The sequence below is a fragment of the Lycorma delicatula genome, chromosome 10 (assembly GCF_047948215.1).
Source record: "Lycorma delicatula isolate Av1 chromosome 10, ASM4794821v1, whole genome shotgun sequence".
In the NCBI taxonomy this organism is placed as follows: domain Eukaryota; kingdom Metazoa; phylum Arthropoda; class Insecta; order Hemiptera; family Fulgoridae; genus Lycorma; species Lycorma delicatula.
This window is the reverse complement of record NC_134464.1, coordinates 36134613-36155276: the sequence shown is the minus strand read 5'-3', so window position 1 is coordinate 36155276 and position 20664 is coordinate 36134613. Positions and strand designations below refer to the sequence as shown.

The 20664-nt window shown below is 29.3% G+C and overlaps 1 protein-coding gene across 1 annotated transcript in view; it reads right to left on the bottom strand.

The window, feature by feature from the left end:
* Positions 1-12489, bottom strand: part of Sms (spermine synthase) — a 75769-nt gene extending 63280 nt beyond the window's left edge. The window contains exons 1-2 of the mRNA XM_075376449.1: positions 12207-12489; positions 3654-3712 (exon numbers count right to left, since the gene is read on the bottom strand). Of these exons, the coding sequence (XP_075232564.1) occupies positions 3654-3673 (20 nt within the window). The 5' untranslated portion in view covers positions 3674-3712; positions 12207-12489. The remainder of the gene's footprint in view (positions 1-3653; positions 3713-12206) is intronic.
* Between the last annotated feature and the right edge of the window lie 8175 nt (positions 12490-20664).

Here is a 20664-nt window from a genome sequence, read left to right as displayed (position 1 = left end):
ATCTGTCATGTTAGTAGAAAAAAGATTATGCTTTAGTGTACAGACTGGGGTATCACTGCACTTTTAATTTTATTGCTATTTTTCAAAATTAGTTCTTCTGAATTTTCTTTAATTTGCTATTATGACCAATTACGTACACTAATTTCTTCTTTTTTTTTTTTAAATAGAGCTTTATTTGAAAAGAATAATAATTTTACTTTTTTCAAAAATGAAACTCATAAACTGAAAAAAAAATGACAAAAAGTCTTTGACCAGTTATTATTGAATAAAACATTAGTAAATAGACATATCTTTTCTTGGGTAACAAGCAGACCAAGTCCAATTACAGCTATCCAAAACCCTTTTTTAAAAATGAGAAATGTGTTATTTAGCAAATGAAATAATGCCAAACCTAATTGTAATTTGAACATAGAACCTTCCAGATGAAGGCAGAGACCTTACCACACCAACATGAGGTTGAAAATGTATCATAACAATTTCATAATGGTTATTACATTTGCAGTGAAATAAGTAGTAAAGACATGAAATCTAGAATTACGTTTTTAAAATTTCAAAAAGAATTAATCTAAATAATGTTTAAACATGTGATTATTAAAGAAATTCCTTACCAGCAGACTGCAGACATAATGACGTTATACATTTGTGCAAATACTGAATCATTTCCTCTCTGATATTCACAACACACTAACACCAGCATGCACAAAATAAAATACTTATAATAGTTAAGTAAATAATAATTATTATTGTGGGGCCGCCTCAGTAAAATATTTTTATGAAAATAAATACACACAAAGTAACAAAATATAGATCTACTAAAATATTTCGTCTGTTTTTAATAAATATAGTTAGTGTTACTTTCTGAACTATAAAAAAATGAATACGGATTTAGACTACTATAAAAACACACAGAAAAACAGCAATGCAGGAGTATATCAATTAAAACACAGTACCTGCACTAAATACTATATAAGGCAGATTGAATAAACATTCATTCATAGATAAAAGAACACGTACAATAACAGAATTCATACTTTTCCAATCACCTTGTAGAAACAGGACATATACATAGGTAATGATAAAATGCAAATTTTACACAAAACACATTAAAGCTACAATCTCAAAATACATGAATTTTGTCAAAAAATACATATTATGTGCAAACAGATTATAGAAAAATATTATTTGACCTGATACTAAAGGATTTTCTTTACAATTTCATGATGGATGCCATTAACAACAACGTTGGTAGTTCTACTGATGAAGGAGCTGTATAATTAGCTTTGAAAGATGTACTGAAAAACTCTCTCTCTATATATTTTAAAAGTTAGTCATTACATTTTTTATAGAATACTTCTCAGAGAACAGAGTGTTTATAATGAAAAAAATTTAAGGTTATTATTACTTTCACCCAATTCCAAAAAAATTGTCAGCAAATGTATACGAATTAATCTCAAATAGATTGTTTAGTGAATAAAATACTTCTCTAATGTATACTTAATTAATTACAAATTACTGAACCAATTAATTATAAAATTTATTTATCATTAAGAAAACTATTTCAATAGATTTAACATACTGTAATAAGATCGGTATAACATACCTCAGTAACGGATTCCTACCAATTAAAAAGAAAGTAGTAGGAAAATATAATAATGGGAGGAATCCAGAAAGGGGCTAAAATAAACCCTCTTAGTAAGGGTAAAAGGTCCATTTAACAACTGTCTTTTGCAATATTGCACACTAAATCTAAACAGATGTTCGTTCTGTGAGAAGAGTTATCAAACCAAGGTTAGGAATTTATGGGAACGAAAGGGCTCAGTCAATCGTTTTCACCCTCAACCGGGGTGCAATCAGACAGGTAAAGAGGCTTGGAGTATAAATACTCCAGGGAAGACCAGTTAAAAATCAGTTCTGCAAGATGAAGTCTGCGAATCAGTTCCGCAAGGAGAGTCTGTGATGTTAGTCTGCGAGATGTGTATTCTGGAGCAGATTAGTCAAGCATCAAATTTTGAGTGCAGATTCTATGCAACTATGGTGATGCCACAAGTAACGCCAATACACAAAAACAAGCCTGACATGAGTTACAAGTTACTCCCTAAAATATGATAGGCATTTTCAAGAATTCAAATCACTAAGTATTCTATTTCCAAAGCTTACAGAGAAAGTAAGAAGTGAAATGGCTTACCAGTATTTTCCTATCTCAGCTAAATATACTGTATTATGTAAACATGCCAAAACCACTTAAATACAGGCATTATTGAGCTTTACAACAGACTGCACACACTTTGGCACATTAATAACAAAAAATAAATCTGAGTTGCATTTAATTCAGTAATGCTTAATTTATGAAACTCTTTTTACAAATTTATCATTATGCAAATTATCATAAAACTTTACCACAAGGATCTATTTCATAAAATTTTATGTAATTTATTTTTTGCCTGTTTTCTCTAAAATTAATAGAACCATATGGTTCTTGATATCCAAGCCATCAACTACTTAACCAGTGCTTTTTTTTTAGTGTTATGTATAATTTTGACAAAATTCATCCAAGTAATTTTTGGATTATAACTTCTAACCAACTGAATGAATTTAAAAAAAATTTCTTTTGTTGGCATCTTTAAAATCTAACATATATTTATCTACGGTACAATATTTTAACCCACCGAATTGGTCTAGTGGTGAACTCATCATCGCAAACCAGCTGATTTAGAAATCGAGAGTTCTGAGGTTTAAATCATAGTAAAGGCAGTTTAGTTTACTTTTATATAAATTTTAATACTAGATCGTGGATACTGGTGTTCTTTGGTGTTTAGGTTTCAGGAATGGTCGACCTGAGACTGTACAAGACTACACTTCAGTTACATTCATACATATCCTAATTCATCCTCTGAAGTAATACTTTACAGTAGGCTAAACAGAAAAAGAGAAGAGGGTATAATGTTTTAATAAATTTCTCTGGATAAAAAATTTCTGAACTTTGCACGGCAAACTACAAAACGTAACTAATGTCTCATACTATCTTTGTGTTGTTTTGTAAAAAACCAGAAAACAACTTCATGTATGTGTACACGCACACATATGTGTGTTTGTCTACTCCCCCTTTCATTCTCTCACTCATATATATATATATATATATATATATATATATATATATATATATATATATAGTGTGTGTGTGCACACACGCACACACGATAAAAATAGAAAATAAAAAATAAGATAAAAACCTTAACATAGGGTTCTCACAAAAACTGATCAAAAAACACTAATATCAGTGCTTTATGACACAATTAAACAACTACTTAATACTTAAACCACTGAGTTTGGATCAACTTTTATATTCTTGCTGGCAAACACGGAAGTAAAGAATTCACTAATATTATAAATATCAATAGAGTTAAAATATATACCTATTCATTTTGCAAAAAAAATACTTAGTTTAATTTGTCAAATTTTCAAACAGTAGTATCACTACTACCTAGGATTTATTTTATCATTAATCTAACATTTCCGAATGTATGTATGTATGTATAGAAAATAATTTTTTATGTCCTGTTTCTATCAGAAATAATTGAAAAATATAAGTAACAGTGTATTATTTAAAAAAGAGATAACTCACAAACAAAATATCTATTAAAAAAAAAAATTACCTTCTATTGCAAACCTTCATGATGGCTTTAATCAGTTTCTTAGGATTTCTTCTGAATAACTATTAAAAAAAAAAAAAACATTATCAGACCAAGTTTTATTTTATTTTTTTTTATAATATAATTAATTTACAATGGTTAACAAAATTATTAATTATAATCTTAATTCCTCATCCTACTAATAGGATCAATTTAGATCAATTACACTAACTTGGAATGTTTTTGTGGATGACCATTTCTATTCATTTTGAGGGAAAGTTGCATCAAATTTACCTTACATCATGATTGTTTTAATATATAGAGTTGCTTCTATTGTAGCTAGCAGTTTTTATTAGTTGGAATCCAGATATATTATAATGCACCAATGTTTTCAACAATATTTTAAGAATTCTACTTTTTCACACACAAACATGTGAGAGAGAGAATGGTGGCTTAGGACTGTATTAATAAGTCAGTAATGTTAAAACATATTTAACACATTTAAGTGAACAAAGAAATTCAACTGTAAATTAAAGAACAACCAATCAGAAAAAGATCCCTTACCCAGACCTCAAATTATCATTACTCCACTTTGGAAAGCTAGCTACTTAACTATCTTTTTAATATCCTGACCTTGTAATAGGACAATTGACCTTGCAATAAGACCTTGCAAATAGGACCTTGCAATGATTTCGGTTGCCACAAGCCCCTCTCCATTCCTAGCCCTGATGAGCTTTACTGGATGTTGTTTTATTGACTCTGAGACACTAATTATATATCAGTCATCAACTAGGTCTCTGTTAAGATGTCATCGATGTAAAAGCCTCGGTAGACATTTCCATAAGTGAGTTTAGCTCAACTATTGCTTACATACAGACTTCTTCAGACATCTTTGCTCTTCTGTCCTACTTTGTAGCCCTTACAACTATTTGACCAAGTTTATGGAAGTGGTATTCTTGTGCCTCATTCTAACACTGAAGAAAAAACTAATCACAACTAAATAAATTTTAACAAGTTAGACTGTGATAATTAACTTATAATTAATTTGAATCTATATATCATAGGACTCTTTTTCATACTGCAGAAAATTGTTGATCGCAACAGCGATAATGTTGACCAGCAACCACCCCAGGTACATTTTAAACAAATACAGAAATAAACAAAGTGAGAAATCCTTTCCACAAACATCCTTATTTCAAGGAGATTCACCGACTTTAACTAAAAACCTCTAATCTGGTCTGCTATCGGAAGCGAGGTCAATGACTTTACCCTTTCACATCACAGCTCCATCACAGAATCCTCTAACCATCTAACTTTCATTGTGATCTATTCTCAGAAGTAAGGTCTGTGTTTTCACCCTCCTAACACAGCTCCATCATAGAGGAAAACACTTCTAAGCTAGCCAGAGGTCTTAACTACTGTAACATTTTAACAGAATTAAAGTTAAATTTATATAAAAATTCAAAATTTAATTTAAAAAAAAAATGTAATTATGGCAAGTACAAAAAAATGTAGAAAATAATTTGTCAACTCAAAAATAACTATATTAAAAATAATGACAAAACAATATAGAAAAATTTTATATAGAATAGAAATATATTTACAAGTTTAAATTCAAACAAAATAACTAACCACTATTTAATTTAAAAACAGATAATTTGTTTAAGTTGGCAAAAGTTACAGGTTGGTGGTACTATGGGAAAATTCAAATGTTATGTTGGCTATTCTTATTTCATATTTTGAGCCCAGAATCTCAAAACCTGAAATTCAATACCTTTAGTGTATAATTAAATGCAATTTTCCTATTTATTTTTTAAAGTAGATATTATTACTGCATTGGGCCTTTTTATTTCTTTCACTGCTATTTTTAATAAACTACTAATTCATTTTAAAGATCTTCCCACTAATTTATTTAATAGTTATTTAAAACAAAGCTTTTTTATTTAATAAAGCCAACATTATTTTGTTGAATTGTGTTTAAAAAATAATAATAATATTAATTAAAAAATAAAATTAAATGCATTAATGAAATTTATACATTTACTGAAAATTTTTGAATTTTGAAAATCTTTCTTTTTTTTTCTCCACGGATAGGCTTCAAAAGATCATGCAAATGTTTCATGTAGTTCCACTGTTTTTTTTCCAAAGTTCATCATTCTTCAGACTGTTTAGCTCTTCTTTCTTCAGTCCATTCTCCTCTGCTGAGTCTTTCCTTTCATCTTCGGAAAACCTTAAATTAAAAAAATTTTCTTTCTGAATTCTTTTCAGTTTGTACAGTCTTTTTCTGTAATGTTGAATTTTTTGAGCTCTTCTTTAATCTGTTTAACATAGCCACCTTGACCTTTGTAGTTTCAGAGTTTATTGAAAATTTGTTTGTTTAGCCTTGATTCATTTGGACCATGCATCCATAGAATTTTAGTAGTCGTTTTCTTATTGTTACTTCCAGTTCTTCAATTTTATCATATATTTTTTTATCTGATCTCACTCCGTATCTTTCCCTGCATTTGATTTCTTTCTGCATGTTTATTTAATACATAAAAATAATTTCCATTAATTGTTTTTTTTTCACAATTTACTTATAATTATTACAAATATGAACATTAAGTACTTTTTCTTTTTCTTTTTTTTTGTATTTTGTAATGTTTCTTTGATCAAGCTATCATAAATTGCAGAGAATACTAATCTGAGTAAAAAAGTATATATTTAAAAAAAAAAAGATATCAAGTTTAGGCAGGTACCGCAGGATGTTAGGGTCTTGCCTAATAGTATAGTAATTAATTATCTAATTATGTTATTACAATAACCTATTAATTAGAAAACTTGACATCTAATCACATATCTACCAGTTCTGTGTTCATTTGGATCTCATTACAAATTATTTCTTGAAAATCAAAATGTCATAATTAAACCCAAATGTTTAATATAGAAGATAATTACATTGTACTTCAACTATATATACATAATTATGTAAGAAAACTAATTGAACCAAGTAACCTAAAAAAGTTATGGACTATTTTTTTCAAACACGAATTTTTAAAGAAAAAGTCATACAAAGTTAATATTTATCTCTAAGTTATATAAGAAATTCTAGAAAAGAAAACCTTTTCTACAAACTAGAAAAGAAAACCAGTAAATGAAGAACAAGAACAAGTTACTATCTTTGAAAAGTTGATATACAAAGATTTGCTATTTTTCAAGAGTTGCTTTATATAATTAAGACAGTAAGTCATTTATTACATAATCTCATAGCCTATTTAATGAAGAAACTATGTTTGGATATTATTCATAATAAGTTTCAACCCCTGTTCTTAAAATAACAATATACTTATAGTTTTGCTGCATTCTAGGTTTTGAAAGGCTATAATAGAGTTTTGAAAGAAATATGATAATTAGAACTTAACAAAAAATGATCAGCAGAAACAATTGAGGATCTGATAAGATAATTTTAATTAGTATTTCTTGGTCTTTTAATCTGTTGAACTTCTGTGTAAAAGACAATGCATAAACATGTTTATAAATTCTTTTAAATTCATTTAATATGTTTCATATAATAAGATGATTTAAATTTTATTTGCATGTTTGGAAGAAATAGAAGTATTATGATATAAATAAATATAAATGATTAGTTAATAATAATATAGTTTATCTCCCATTAGTTAAAGAAAATGTCATATTTTATTGTTTCTCAATAAAATGGATACTCTAATTTGTTGGTTCACCTATTGACCTATTGAGGCTTTCTTTTGGCTCTAAGGCCTATAAAGCATTAGTACAAGAAGCACTTGTAAAAATTATTTTCTTTGAAAGTAATTATTTTAAGAATGTAGTCAGTTTCCATGGTAAATAGAATGAATGTGTTACTTGTAGATCTGAAAATCTGCCTTTTAATGGGCTTGACAGGCTGATGAGTAATGCTATATGTGTGGCTCAGTAAAAAAAAAAAGCAACTGGAAACCACTTAACCCCAACACTTTCACTAGTAAGTCTGTGTATGTTGCTTGTTATCTTGAAAATATCTATGCTATTTTCATATGACTTTTATATCACATCACTTACAATCATTTCATTAATGGCAGCTAACATACATATAGTCTTATTTATTTTAAGACATCAATAGTTTAATAATTTTAAAAAAATCTAGAATATCTACTCAGATAACTTGATGTTATTATTATTATTAAATAATATTTTATGGTGATGTTACGATTTGTGGTTGGAGGAGGAGTTAACTAATTGAGATTTATGATCCCGCTGGAATTCTGACATTACTGCGAGGGTCATAAGCTACATAAATATGTATATTATTAAATTTATTTTTTTAATAAATTAAAAAAAAAATAATTATACTATACACAGAATTGTCACCTGCACTCTCTCTAATTATGCTATATTAACGATCATGTTTGTCAGCAATGTTTTTTTTGGCAGTCGTGTTTTTTACTTTTTAATATTTATCTTTTTTTAAGAGGTGAAAGAGAGACTTGTTCTAAAAATGAATTAAACATACGTGTAAAACACAAGTCATTCATCTTCTATAGACAATTAGAATCCCTCCTGGCAATTGAAACAATTCCATTATTAAAAAATTATTCAAACTCAGTGGGAGTTAGGATTATGTACATGAAAATATTTCTCAGTTATTAAATGAATGATTACAAAATGTATTGTTTTTTTTTTGTTTCTGTATTACTTATTGTGTGATAATAAAAATTATATTGTTAGTCAAATTACACATGCCAAAAGTTCTATTTATCATAATGCATTATTTTAATGCTTAGAAGACCACACAGAGTTGCAGCAAAAAAAAAATACATATAGAACTGGTTTTATTGTAGCCTTTTGTTCATATAATATTCAATTTATTTCATTATATAGTTTACAGAAATGAGCTGTTTCATGAGTAACCAAAGGAACTTCACCAACATTTGTCTAGAAGGATCAAGAAAAATCATGGTAAACCACAATCAAAGTACATCACAAAATACAAAATTAATAAAAAATACAAAGAAAAGGTTGTAGTGTATATTAATAAATGAAAATGGTTACAATATTTAAAATTACAGTGGGGCACATATTTCTGTGTGAAGAAAATATATAAATAAAATCAATATGGAATATAAATATATATTTTTTCTAATGTGCAATCTGTTCATTTTTTTTTCTTGTTTAACCTCCCGGACCACCATTATGTACTGCTTTAGAGGATGAGATGAATAATTTGTAGCATGTGTAAAAAATGCCATGCCTGATCAGGATTCGAACCCGGGACCTCTGGATGGAAGGCTGAGACACTAGCACTCATGCCATGGAGGCCGGCACTAACAGTGAACAATAAGCAACTCCATGGCCCAATGAGATGAGCTGTAGCTTGTATAGACTCAGGCCAACCATTCCTAAGACATGTGGTTAATTAAATCAACCACCTTTGTGGTTAATAAACCTTTGTGTGAATTATAAACCAACCACCAAAGTACACTGGTATCCAGTATTCAAGTCAATATAAAAGCAATTAACTTTTATTTATGGTATAAATAATACAGAATAAGGTAACATTTTTGAAGGTGTTAATTGAAAAATTATTTAAATATAACATAAACATAAATAACATGAGAAATATATAAAATAGAATGAGAGTGTTAGAGTATGTTTAAAAGCCATATGAATCTGAAAGTTATTATAAGTGCAAACTTCAGGATGAATATAAATTTTACAGTTCTTACTTAGAAATCAAACCTTGAAATCTTTGTATTAGCACCCTACCATATGTGTCACTGAGGTGATCTCAAGTTTGTTTAACTATTATTATTAAAAATAATTTATAAAATGGAATCTTTTAAATAAATTGATTGAAAGATGTTTTTAGATAGAAAGGTAATTTGTAAATAAATGACAATGGTTAAAAAAATAAGGTACTTTCTCATACATTGAAATAATGTTGAGTCATACAAAACCAGTTTTGTTTTCTGGTTTGACAAAAGATAATGCTAGGACTGGTCTTGAGAAGACTGTGAACTCTCCTTGTATTTTAACCTATCCTAATTTTATCTTCGTTGTTTTTTTTTTATTCTACATCCAATCTTCCCTGAATAAGTATAACGTAAACTGGGTGGGATGATTCTCTGAATCATTTCTATATAGCAAAAGAGGCTGTATTTGTGACTGTTATTTTTATAGGAGGGGGAAGGAAATACTGCTTGTAGTTTATCCTGTCAGCTTATTTTTTCCTGATAGGTGAAACCAGGTCTCTCTTGTGTTATCTAATATCAAACATCCAACCTATTCAAAAACTATATGCAAAAAATAAATCACCAATTCTTCTACTGTGTTATTACAAAATGTTTACATTTTATTTAGATATAAAAAGTTTTAAATATATATATATATATATATATATTCTATTATCTGTATTCTATTAATAAATATTTTGAAATTTTATATTTCTTCAGTGAAACATAAACTTAATGTTTTACATAATATAATCATTAATAGTTCACCAAATATATTTATTTATTTCAAATTAAAAAAAAAATATATATATATATATATATATATATATAAATAAAACTTTTGTATCATTATTATTGCTATAAAGTACTGAATTGCAATTAATTATACATTAATAGATTTTAACTGATGAATAGAAAAAAAATGAATTGCGAGGACTGATTATTAGGCTGTAAAATGAAAATAAATAAACATTGCAATATGGTCTATAATGCAATAAGGTCACTGCTTTTACATAATTCAGTGTTAAAAGGTATATATAAATGAAAATTGAAAATAAAAGTTATAATAAATAATATATATATATATATATATATATATATATATATATATAAATGAATATTAAATACCCCTGTGAAAATTATGATAGTTAACCTTCAAATTATATATTACATTAATTGATGATGGAAGCAATAGTTCCATTCAGCGAATCCAATATGATCTACTTTCTTTTCTAGCAACGTAAAGGGAAAGAATGATATATTCCCAAATAATAAATGATGCAATATAAAACATTTAATATATTTCTTATGCTATATTAATAAATTTAATATAAAAAAATAGATACAAGGTCAGATTTATAAAATATATATTTGTATGACTTAATCATCTGGCTTACCACCAGATCATTAGTTCAATTATGCAATTGAAATAATATATAATTCGTTTGTCGAATAACAAGCAAGATAAACAACACACCCACAAAAGATGTTTACAAAATAATGTACATTTTTTAACCTAACTTGCTTCGTTCCCTTTTTTCCCTGTTTAGCATCTGGTAATTACCTTTCAGATAATACTTCAGAGGATGATATGTATGAGTGTAAATGAAGTGTCTTGTACAGTCTCAGTTCAATTATTCCTGAGATGTGTGGTTAATTGAAACCCAACCACCAAAAAACACCGGTATCAACAATCTAGTATTCAAATCCGTGAAAAAGTAATTGAAATAACTTTTTTCTTATTGCAATACAAATAATAAAAACGTTTTACAATAAATTATGCTAGGTTCCATACATGAGATACCATTTATTACAAAAAAATACCATAGCAATAACAATTATATCATTTCAGCCTTATTAGAGGCTGAGGAGTTTAGAGGTTTCCATTGCCACTTTTCAATTAAGTGAATGTGAAGTAGCAAATCTTGTTGAGTCCATTGAAATGAAATTATAAATAAATTCTTTATGCAGATTAGTGTTTAATAATAAATTATACATAATGTCAAAAATGGGTATGTGTCCTACACCATCGATAAAATAACTGCTCCAGCTCTATCTGGAGAGATGATGGGAAACTATGGTAAAATCTTACTTGATATTTATGTATTATAACGGCACCACTATGGTTGTAAGATTATGCATAATATAAATTAAATTTATTATAAATTTATATAATCTAACCAAACTTAACCTTCAACAGTGAAGCTTAGCGAGCGTAGGTTAAGTTTGGTTAGATTATATTTACACTTTAGATTTGTTTATTTATATCTAAACACTTGTATATTTATTTAGTATTCATATAATAAATAAATAAATAAATATATATATATAATAAATATTTATTTAGGTGCTTGTTTGTTGCAACGCCATAATAATACATAAGTATGTCTTGCTCAGAGCATATATCTTAAGACACATAATTAAACAAGAAATAACACAGATGTGTTTTCCATTTATTCATTCGGAAGAACCCAATAAAGATCAACAATTAAAAGGAAAAAATACATTCAATAATTTTGTAAAATTTTTTAAAGTGAAATGGTTTTATAGAAAAAATTAATGGACCCAGTAATGCTTCGCTATTGAGTGTATCAATTAAAACAATTTTGTTATTACATTTGACATATGAAATCTATTTCATTCACTTCGTTGTGCTGTTTCATTTCTTTTGTATTCTCTAATTCTAATTACTTGAATTGTGTGTAGAACAATATTTTGTCGTTTTGGACGCATAAATTATAAGACTTAACTTCTATACATTAATATTATTTACGTTGTTTTTTTTTAATTTTTTTAACGTACGAAAACAATAAATTATCCAATATTAACTCATTTTTTTTTTTTTCTTTACCTCCAGAACCACCGTTAGGTATTGCTTCAGTGGATGATAAATGATTTGTGGCGTGTGTGAAAATGCCACGCCTGACCGGTATTCGAACCCGAGACCTCCGGATGAAAGGCCCAGACGCTACTACTCGCACCACAGAAGCCGGCGGCATTAATTCACTATTAATTTTCTTTCTTTCTTCTCATGACCCCCGGAATGTTTACCACAGTTCAAATTTCACTACTACATAAATCATACAAAAAACGTATAAATAAATAACCTAAAACTTCTTTCATTAAATTTAATATCGTATATACAGAAATATATCGTCTACATCGAATATCATTGTTTACATCGATCAATGTAATAGTGTTATCGATATAATATTATATTCAATGTAATATTATTTTAGGTATTTTAAAACTGGAAGGGAAAAATAATTAACGTATCATATTTAATATTTATAGGTTATCTTTGTTAAAGCTTTAAATAATTTTGCATTATCACTTACTTTATAATTGTGTATCTTTCGTTTATAGAACCACTTTAGTCAACTGATTTTATCAAGAAATCTCCGTAAATAAATAATACTGATATAATTAAAATAATGTAAGTAGGAAAAACGGTAATTTTTTTCTAATTTTAACACCACCTTTTGTGTATAAAATTTTGCTTTCACTAATAATTGTAATTTTAGTTATTTATTTGTATTTTTTCTTAAGTTATTTCCTTGAAATTTAATTCAGTTTAAAAGGCATCTTGTTTTTTTTTTAATAACTACATAATTTTTTTCAGTTTTACCGTAATTTTTTTCAATACCTACTTATACAAACATAAGCGTGTATATATATAAATATATATACCAGCGGCTACCCACGATTACGCATGCGTACTTGACGTGTAGCTTGAGTTAGACGCTCGTTTGATCTTCAGCTTCAGCAGCTCTGGATGCTGCTTGAAGTTCAGCTTACGGGTTTTTTTAACCTAAGATTGAGCGAATGAGTCTAATAATGAGGTGAAAAACGGGTGAGAAGGAAATAGCAGATGTAATTGTAACTCATAATCACAACGGGGTAAAGAACAAAACAGTTTTGCGCCAATTTTCAGCTTTGATTGTTAACAAATTCGGATTGTTAGAAAGCTATCAGAGCTGTATAAATTGCATTTTATAGAAAATTTTATGGTCTTTCAGAAAATCACTTCCACTTTGATCAATTTCCTCACAGTTTTTTAGATGTTTGCAAAAACTACAAAGCTACGCGTTAAAACCTCGTTTAAGAGAGTGGAACAAGGCAGTGCGAGTAGTTTTTTCAAAATGAATTACTATTTTTGTAGAGAATATAGGTATAATTATTGAGATTTCGATATCAAAGATTAGGAAGATGGTTACAACTAGAAAGAAGTGAAAAGTAGAAAATAATATTCCTGTTGTTTGGAACTGTTAGTGTGCAAAAAATTTCAACATGATCGTAATAAAATTGTAGATAAAAGACAAACGGACACCACAAATATTTTTCTTTATATAAAGAAGAATATTTGTATCACGATATAAATAATATTATAATATTTAATATAATACTGAATGTATCGCGAAGTTTTCCAGAGATATTAATAACCTATTCTACTCGTGAAAATAATTAAAAAAGTTCATATAAAATATGTCCTAAAATGCTTCGTTTGCGAGTTACGGCTTTTGAAAAAATTCGCTCGGATTTCATCTACTGTGAAATGAGGTCGTACTGAAATTTTAAGGACGTTAATTAAGATGTAGAATTAGTGATTTCTTATGGTTTTAACCTGTAAAATCTAATAAAGTGGATCCCAGAACCGTAATTGAAGTATTTTTTTAAGAAATATTGGATAAAATCCAATAAATTGAATTAAAAATCCCTGTTTTTTATGTTTGACGTATAATAAGTTTGTTAAACGGGTAATAAACCCATAAAAATTTTAAAAACAACCTTTGTAGAGAATTTAATTCTCAACAAAATGGTATAAGATAAAATGAATAAAACAAAAAAAAAGTTTTCAGGGAATGAAAATATCCACATTAAGTTCTGTTAGTCTTGCAAACAAAAAACACGTAGCATCACAATATTGCATTTTAAATTACGAGACTCGGTTGATAAATCTTGCACACTAGCGTGCTAACGGAGACAAAAGGTACTATCGAGTTGGGCGTGGCAGCACATAATAGCTAAAATTCCCCTCTACAAATCTGCGATAATGCGTTGAAATCCGTTTACCGGTTTGTTTTCAGTAGCAGTACAAATGAAGTAGAGTATGGCCAATATGTCAACACGTTTGAATTTTTAACAGCAGAAAATATAAATATATGAAAGACGCACTTCGCAGCGGACGACCAGTTTCTGTAACTGACGAGTAAAATCGTAAGAAGGTGGACGATTTGCTTCAAAGTGACCGGCAAATTACCCAGCAATGCATCGCTTTTCAGTTAGGCATATCCAAAGAACGAGTAGGCCATATTATCGAGAAATTGGGTCACTGTAAAATCTGTGTACGATAGGTAGCGCGCGAACTCTGATGGCTCTCCGCAAGCTGAAGTTTTAGCCTATTCCGCATCCGCCATACTCGCCGGATTTGGCTCCGTACGACTTCCACTTCTTTCCTCATCACAAGAAGGATCTCAAAGGTAATCATTACACCACCGACTATGAGGTGAAGGAAGCTGTGGACTCTTGGATCCGAAAAAGACCGCCAGAAGTTTTAAGTGACGGAATGCAAAAACTTATCACACGTTGGGAAAAGTATATCAGTGTAAACCGGAATTATATTGAAAAATAAATACTGAAATTTGAATCTGAGGTATTGTACTTTTATTCATTTTTTATTTCATTTCAATATCTCTTTTCATTTACGCTTACGAGTTTTGGTTATTAAATAACGAGATTAATGTTGTAAAATATTTTATTTTAAATTTATACATATTTAGTTATTATCTCCTTCAATATACACCCCTCCTCTATCCCTACAACACTCCATGCGCATTTTCCATTATTCGAAAAAGTGCTGGAAGTCTTCTCCGAGCTCTTTGACGCGTGCCGCTTTTTCTTTCGTTTTCTTTCGCAGCTTCAACGGTCTGAAATCTTGTTCTTTTTAATGCAGATATGACCTTGGGGAACAGATAAAAATCACATAGTGCTAGGTCAGGCGAATAAGGCGGACGGTCTACGACTGAGATGTTATACTTGGCTAGAAACGACTTGACAGACAATGCAGTGTTAGCCGGTGCGTTGTCCTGATGAAGAACCCATGACTTGTTCTTCCACAATTCGGGTCGTTTTTTTCTTTTTTTTCACGGAGTTGAGCAAGGACTTCAAGGTAGTAATGTTGATTAATAGTTTAACTTACACGAACCCAGTGAAGGTACAAAATCCCATGAATATCGAAAAAAACAATCATCATCGCTTTGAATTTTGATCATCATTTTCAACGTCTTCTGGGCCATCTTGGAAACACTTAAAACTGAAAAACCCGCACACGTAAAAAAAAATTCATTGCCATATACTTTTAATAAAAGATAACTTTCATTAGCGGTTTTTCCAACTTTCGTAAGAAATTTTACGACGATTCTTTGCTTTAATAAAAAACCATTTTTTTTTTTTTGGCAAAACAAAGAAAACTGATGTTATCCAAACGAAGGCCACAGCCAGACTAACTGTCTACAGAAACTGGAGTGGAAACAATCAAAAGAGAAGGCTTCACGTTACACAGCTGTCGGTCGTAAAAATTTGGCGCATGCGCAGTTTTTCTATAGTAACAGTCTCGTTATTTAATAGCCACACCTCGTATATGTGCAAAATTTATCAGCCGAGCTTCGTATATATTTCCAAAAAGCATGCAAAAATGCCGTTTTATCTGTGTAACTTTACTTAAACTGATTATAATTTTATTATTTTTTTATTTTATTGCCAATACAGAAAATATGCTATCAGATTCAAAATTTATTTGTTCACTTATGAGTTTGAACCGATTGATTTTTTGTTTTTATATATTTGTAAACTTTCCCATGGGTTTATACTATAATCATTATTACAAGCAGCTTTTATTATGTTCTATGTTTTAACAATTACATTATATTCATGTCCCGTATTCAAAATATGATGTGCACAATTTGATTTTTTAAGCTGATTCAATTTTATAGCAGCCATAAGTTGTTTGTACTTATTTTTAAATTTCTTTGTAGGCCTACCTATTTTCTTTATATTAAAATTACATCATCAGTAATTATCATAATATTTGTAAAGATTCCTGATCCGAGATCTATTCCAGGAGGTACATTTGGGTACCACTGTTTTACAATTTCATATATTAAATAAAGATGGCTACGGATTACATCCCTGCCTCATACCTTGATTTGACATAATTTCTTCATTCAAAAAGTGAAGAAGAACTCTCCAGTTTCTAAGTTTTAATATAATTTATAAACTAACAAGGAAGCAAAGTAATTGACATTGTGATTACGTAAATTTCTTTAAAGATATAACAAAATAAAAAGGAAAATTCGAAAAAATGTAAATTTTATCGTACGTTCAATATTAATAACAAGGTAATATTAGATTCCGTATTAATAGTCTAGAATTATTGATTTTAACATGTAGAGATTTTTTTTCCGTTTTGAAATAAATTTTATACAGATTAATTAAAATTACTATCTTTTTGACGGCCTAATTTTCTTCTTTTTTTAAATTGCGGATAATAAGCTTTTTTTATGTATATATTATACAATACTATTAGAATAAATGTAATAAATTAGTTCTATGGTCGTAATAGTGGTTATTTAAAAGCTTTCTTATATAGTAAATTTTATAACAATTTACTATTGTATCAGCCCATTCACTTAAGTAGTAATTCATTATGATATCATATCCTGTTTCTATTTCCATAAATTGTGAGGAAGGTTGAAATAAAATATGTAGAAAAATCTTTGGTAAATAATATACATCAACTATTATCATTCGATAATTAAAAAATATCATTCTTTACTAAAGTAAAAAAAAACATTAAAAGTACTTTTTAAGTTTTCTTAAAAGTTAAACAAAAAATGTAAAATCAAAACATAAATTTTAAGATTATGAACCAGGTTGATCGTAATTTTACTAAAAAATTATAAAACGATAAACTAGATAACTAACATTTTAGAATGTGTTTTTTAACTGTTTAATACATTCAGGTGAGAAGAAAATAGATCGATAATAATTACGCTATAAATCTTTAACTAGTATAGCTTTCTAGTAAGGCAGGATTAGACTTTAAATTGCAGTTAATAAATTAAAATTTATAGCTTTTTTTTAATAATAATATCTAAATAACTTAAATTGGCCTAAATTTAGCATATACTTATTGTAAAGGCTATAAGTATAATAAAAGGAAAGAAACAAAACGTTAAAAAAATTCATCAATATTTTCTTTGTAAATGAAGCACAACACAAAACTATAAATAGTTTTGTTTATCAATCCATTTCTCTTTTTAATAACAGAATAACAAATTAAGTATTGTTCGGGCTAAAGGTATCGAAAAGTAAGTGGCCTGTATTAAGAAAATCAGTCGACGTAATCTTTTAAATTTAAGACTCAATCGACAAGAAATATCTCCAAGATTTGCTGATTTAACAGACACCTTTGCTCTCTCTGATTCCTGCAGGATTCAGTTTCCAACAAGATGGTGCTCCATCACACTTTTATCGAGATATTACCATGTCTTTGAACAACCCCGGTTGTTGATCCAACAACCGGGGTTATTGGATCTTCTCGTCCGATCCGGATTAAGAGATCTAACTGCATGGCCATCTACATCTCCACTTCTTTGGACTTTTTTGCATAAGGATTTATTACAAGTCGTGTGTTTCAAAGAAAAATTCGAGATTTCAATCAAGATTTAAAATCGAGATTTAAAAGAGAAAAATATTGAAGCTGTTGGATTAACAACATTGCAAATGCTCCTAAACACTTGGTAAGAATTGGATTATCGTCAAGACATCTGCCGAGATTCAAAAGGTGCACACATTGAACTTGACTAACCTACATTAAAACTTGGTGAGTTGGTGTGTTTATTTTTAAAAAAAAACAACAAAATTATATTATTTAATTTAAATATAATATTAAAATCAGCTTATCAATAGATTAGTTAATTCCCTGAAACGTTTTCGGCTATTTCGCCATCTTCAGGAGGATTGATCTTATAATAACTTAATATTAAAATATATAAAATTTACAAAATATAATTATTAGTAATAACAATTCCAACACGTACGTACGTACTTACTTTTATTTTAAATTTACAATTTTTACCTTACGATGATTAATTGTTATGATCCTAACAATTTTTTTGTTGTGTTTAGTCATTTGACTGGTTTGATGCAGTTCTCCAAGATTCCCTATCCAGTTATCTAAGATTCCAAGTGCTAGTCGTTTCATTTCGGTACACTCCCTACAACCTACATCCCTAACAATTTGTTTTACATTCCATGTTGTCTGCCTGCACAATTTTTTCCTTCTACCTGTCCCTCCAAAATTAAAGCGACTATTCCAGGATACTTTAATATGTGGCCTATAAGTGTGTCCCTTCTTTTAACTATATTTTTCCAAATACTTCTTTCTGATTTGCCGCAACACCTCTTCATTTGTCACTTTATCCACCCATCTGATTTTCAACATTCTCCTATAGCACCGCATTTCAAAACCTTCTAATCTTTTCTTCTCAGGTACTCCGATCGTCCTAGTTTCACTTCCATAAAGCTACGCTCCAAACATATACCTTCAAAAATCTTTTCCTGACGTTTAAATTAATTTTTGATGTAAACAAATTATATTTCTGACTGAAGGCTCGTTTCGCCTTTGCTATTCGGCATTTTGTATCGCTCCTGCTTCGTCCATCTTTAGTAATTCTACTTCCCAAATAACAAAATTCTTCTACCTCCATAATCTTTTCTCTTCCTATTTTCACATTCAGTGGTCCATCTTTGTTATTTCTACTACGTTTCATTACTTTCGTTTTGTTCTTGTTTATTTTCATGCGGTAGTTCTTGCGTAGGACTTCATCCATGCCGTTCATTGTTCCTTCTAAATCCTTTTTACTCTAGCTAGAATTACTATATCATTAGCAAATCGTAGCATCTTTATCTTTTCACCTTGTACTGTTACTCCAAATCTAAATTGTTCTTTAACACCATTAACTGCTAGTTCAATGCAAAGATTAAAAACTAACAGGGATAGGGAATATCTTTGTCGGATTCCCTTTCTTATTACGGCTTCTTTCTTATATTCTTCAATTATTACTGTTGCTGTTTGGTTCCTGTAAATGTTAACTATTGTTCTTCTATCTCTGTATTTGAACCCTCATTTTTGTAAAATGCTGAACATTTTATTCCAGTTATCGAATGCCTTTTCTAGGTCTATAAATGCCAAGAATGTTGGTTTGTTTTTCTTTAATCTTCCTTCTACTACTAATCTGAACCCTAAAATTGCTTCCCTTGTTCCTATACTTTTCCTGAAACCAAATTGGTCTTCTCCTAACACTTCTTCCACTCTCATCTCAATTCTTCTGTATAGAATTCTAGTTAAGATTTTTTATGCATGACTAGTTAAACTAATTGTTCTGTATTCTTCACATTTATCTGCTCCTGCTTTCTTTGGTATCTATCTTTGGTATCACATCTCAGTATAGTGTCTTTAAAGCTACCCGGCTATTTAACTTGTATAGTCTTGTACAGTCGTCATTCCTAAGATGTGTGGTTAAAGGAAACCCAATCCCCAAAGAACACCGGTATCCACGATCTAGTACTCAACTCCAAATAAGCAACTACGGATTTGAATACTAGATCGTGGATACCGGTGTTCTTTGGTGGTTGGGTTTCAATTAACCACACATTTCAGGAATGGTCGACCTGAGACTGTACAAAATTATATACTTCATTTACATTCATACATATCATCCTCTGAAGTAATACCTTATGGTGGTTCCGGAGCTAAACAGAAAAGAAAGAAAGGCTATTTATCTTCCATACCGAATTCATGCATCACATTAATAACACCCACTTGATTATCCTGCTCGACTCCTCTACTGTCAATAGTTTAATCAGTTTGTTCGGAGAGGATGTAATATTTTTATTACAGATGAGGCTTGGTTTCATTTGAGTGGTTACGTTAATAGTCGGAATGATCGCGACTGGAGCTCCAACAATCCTCACATCATCCATTTATGACCTCTACACCCACAGAAAATTGGTGTGCAGTGTGCAATTTCCAGGTGAATAATAACTGGCCTCATATCCTTTGAAAACATTCTTAATGCAGACCTATAACGAGAAATTGGAACGCAATTTATTGCAAATTTAGAATTAAATGAGAGAGATTCGCAGTTTCAACAAGATGGGACCATGTCACACGGCAAGTGCAACAATGGACCTTTTCAGAAATTTCTTTGGTTAAAGAGTAATATCGAATGGCTTACTGGCCATCT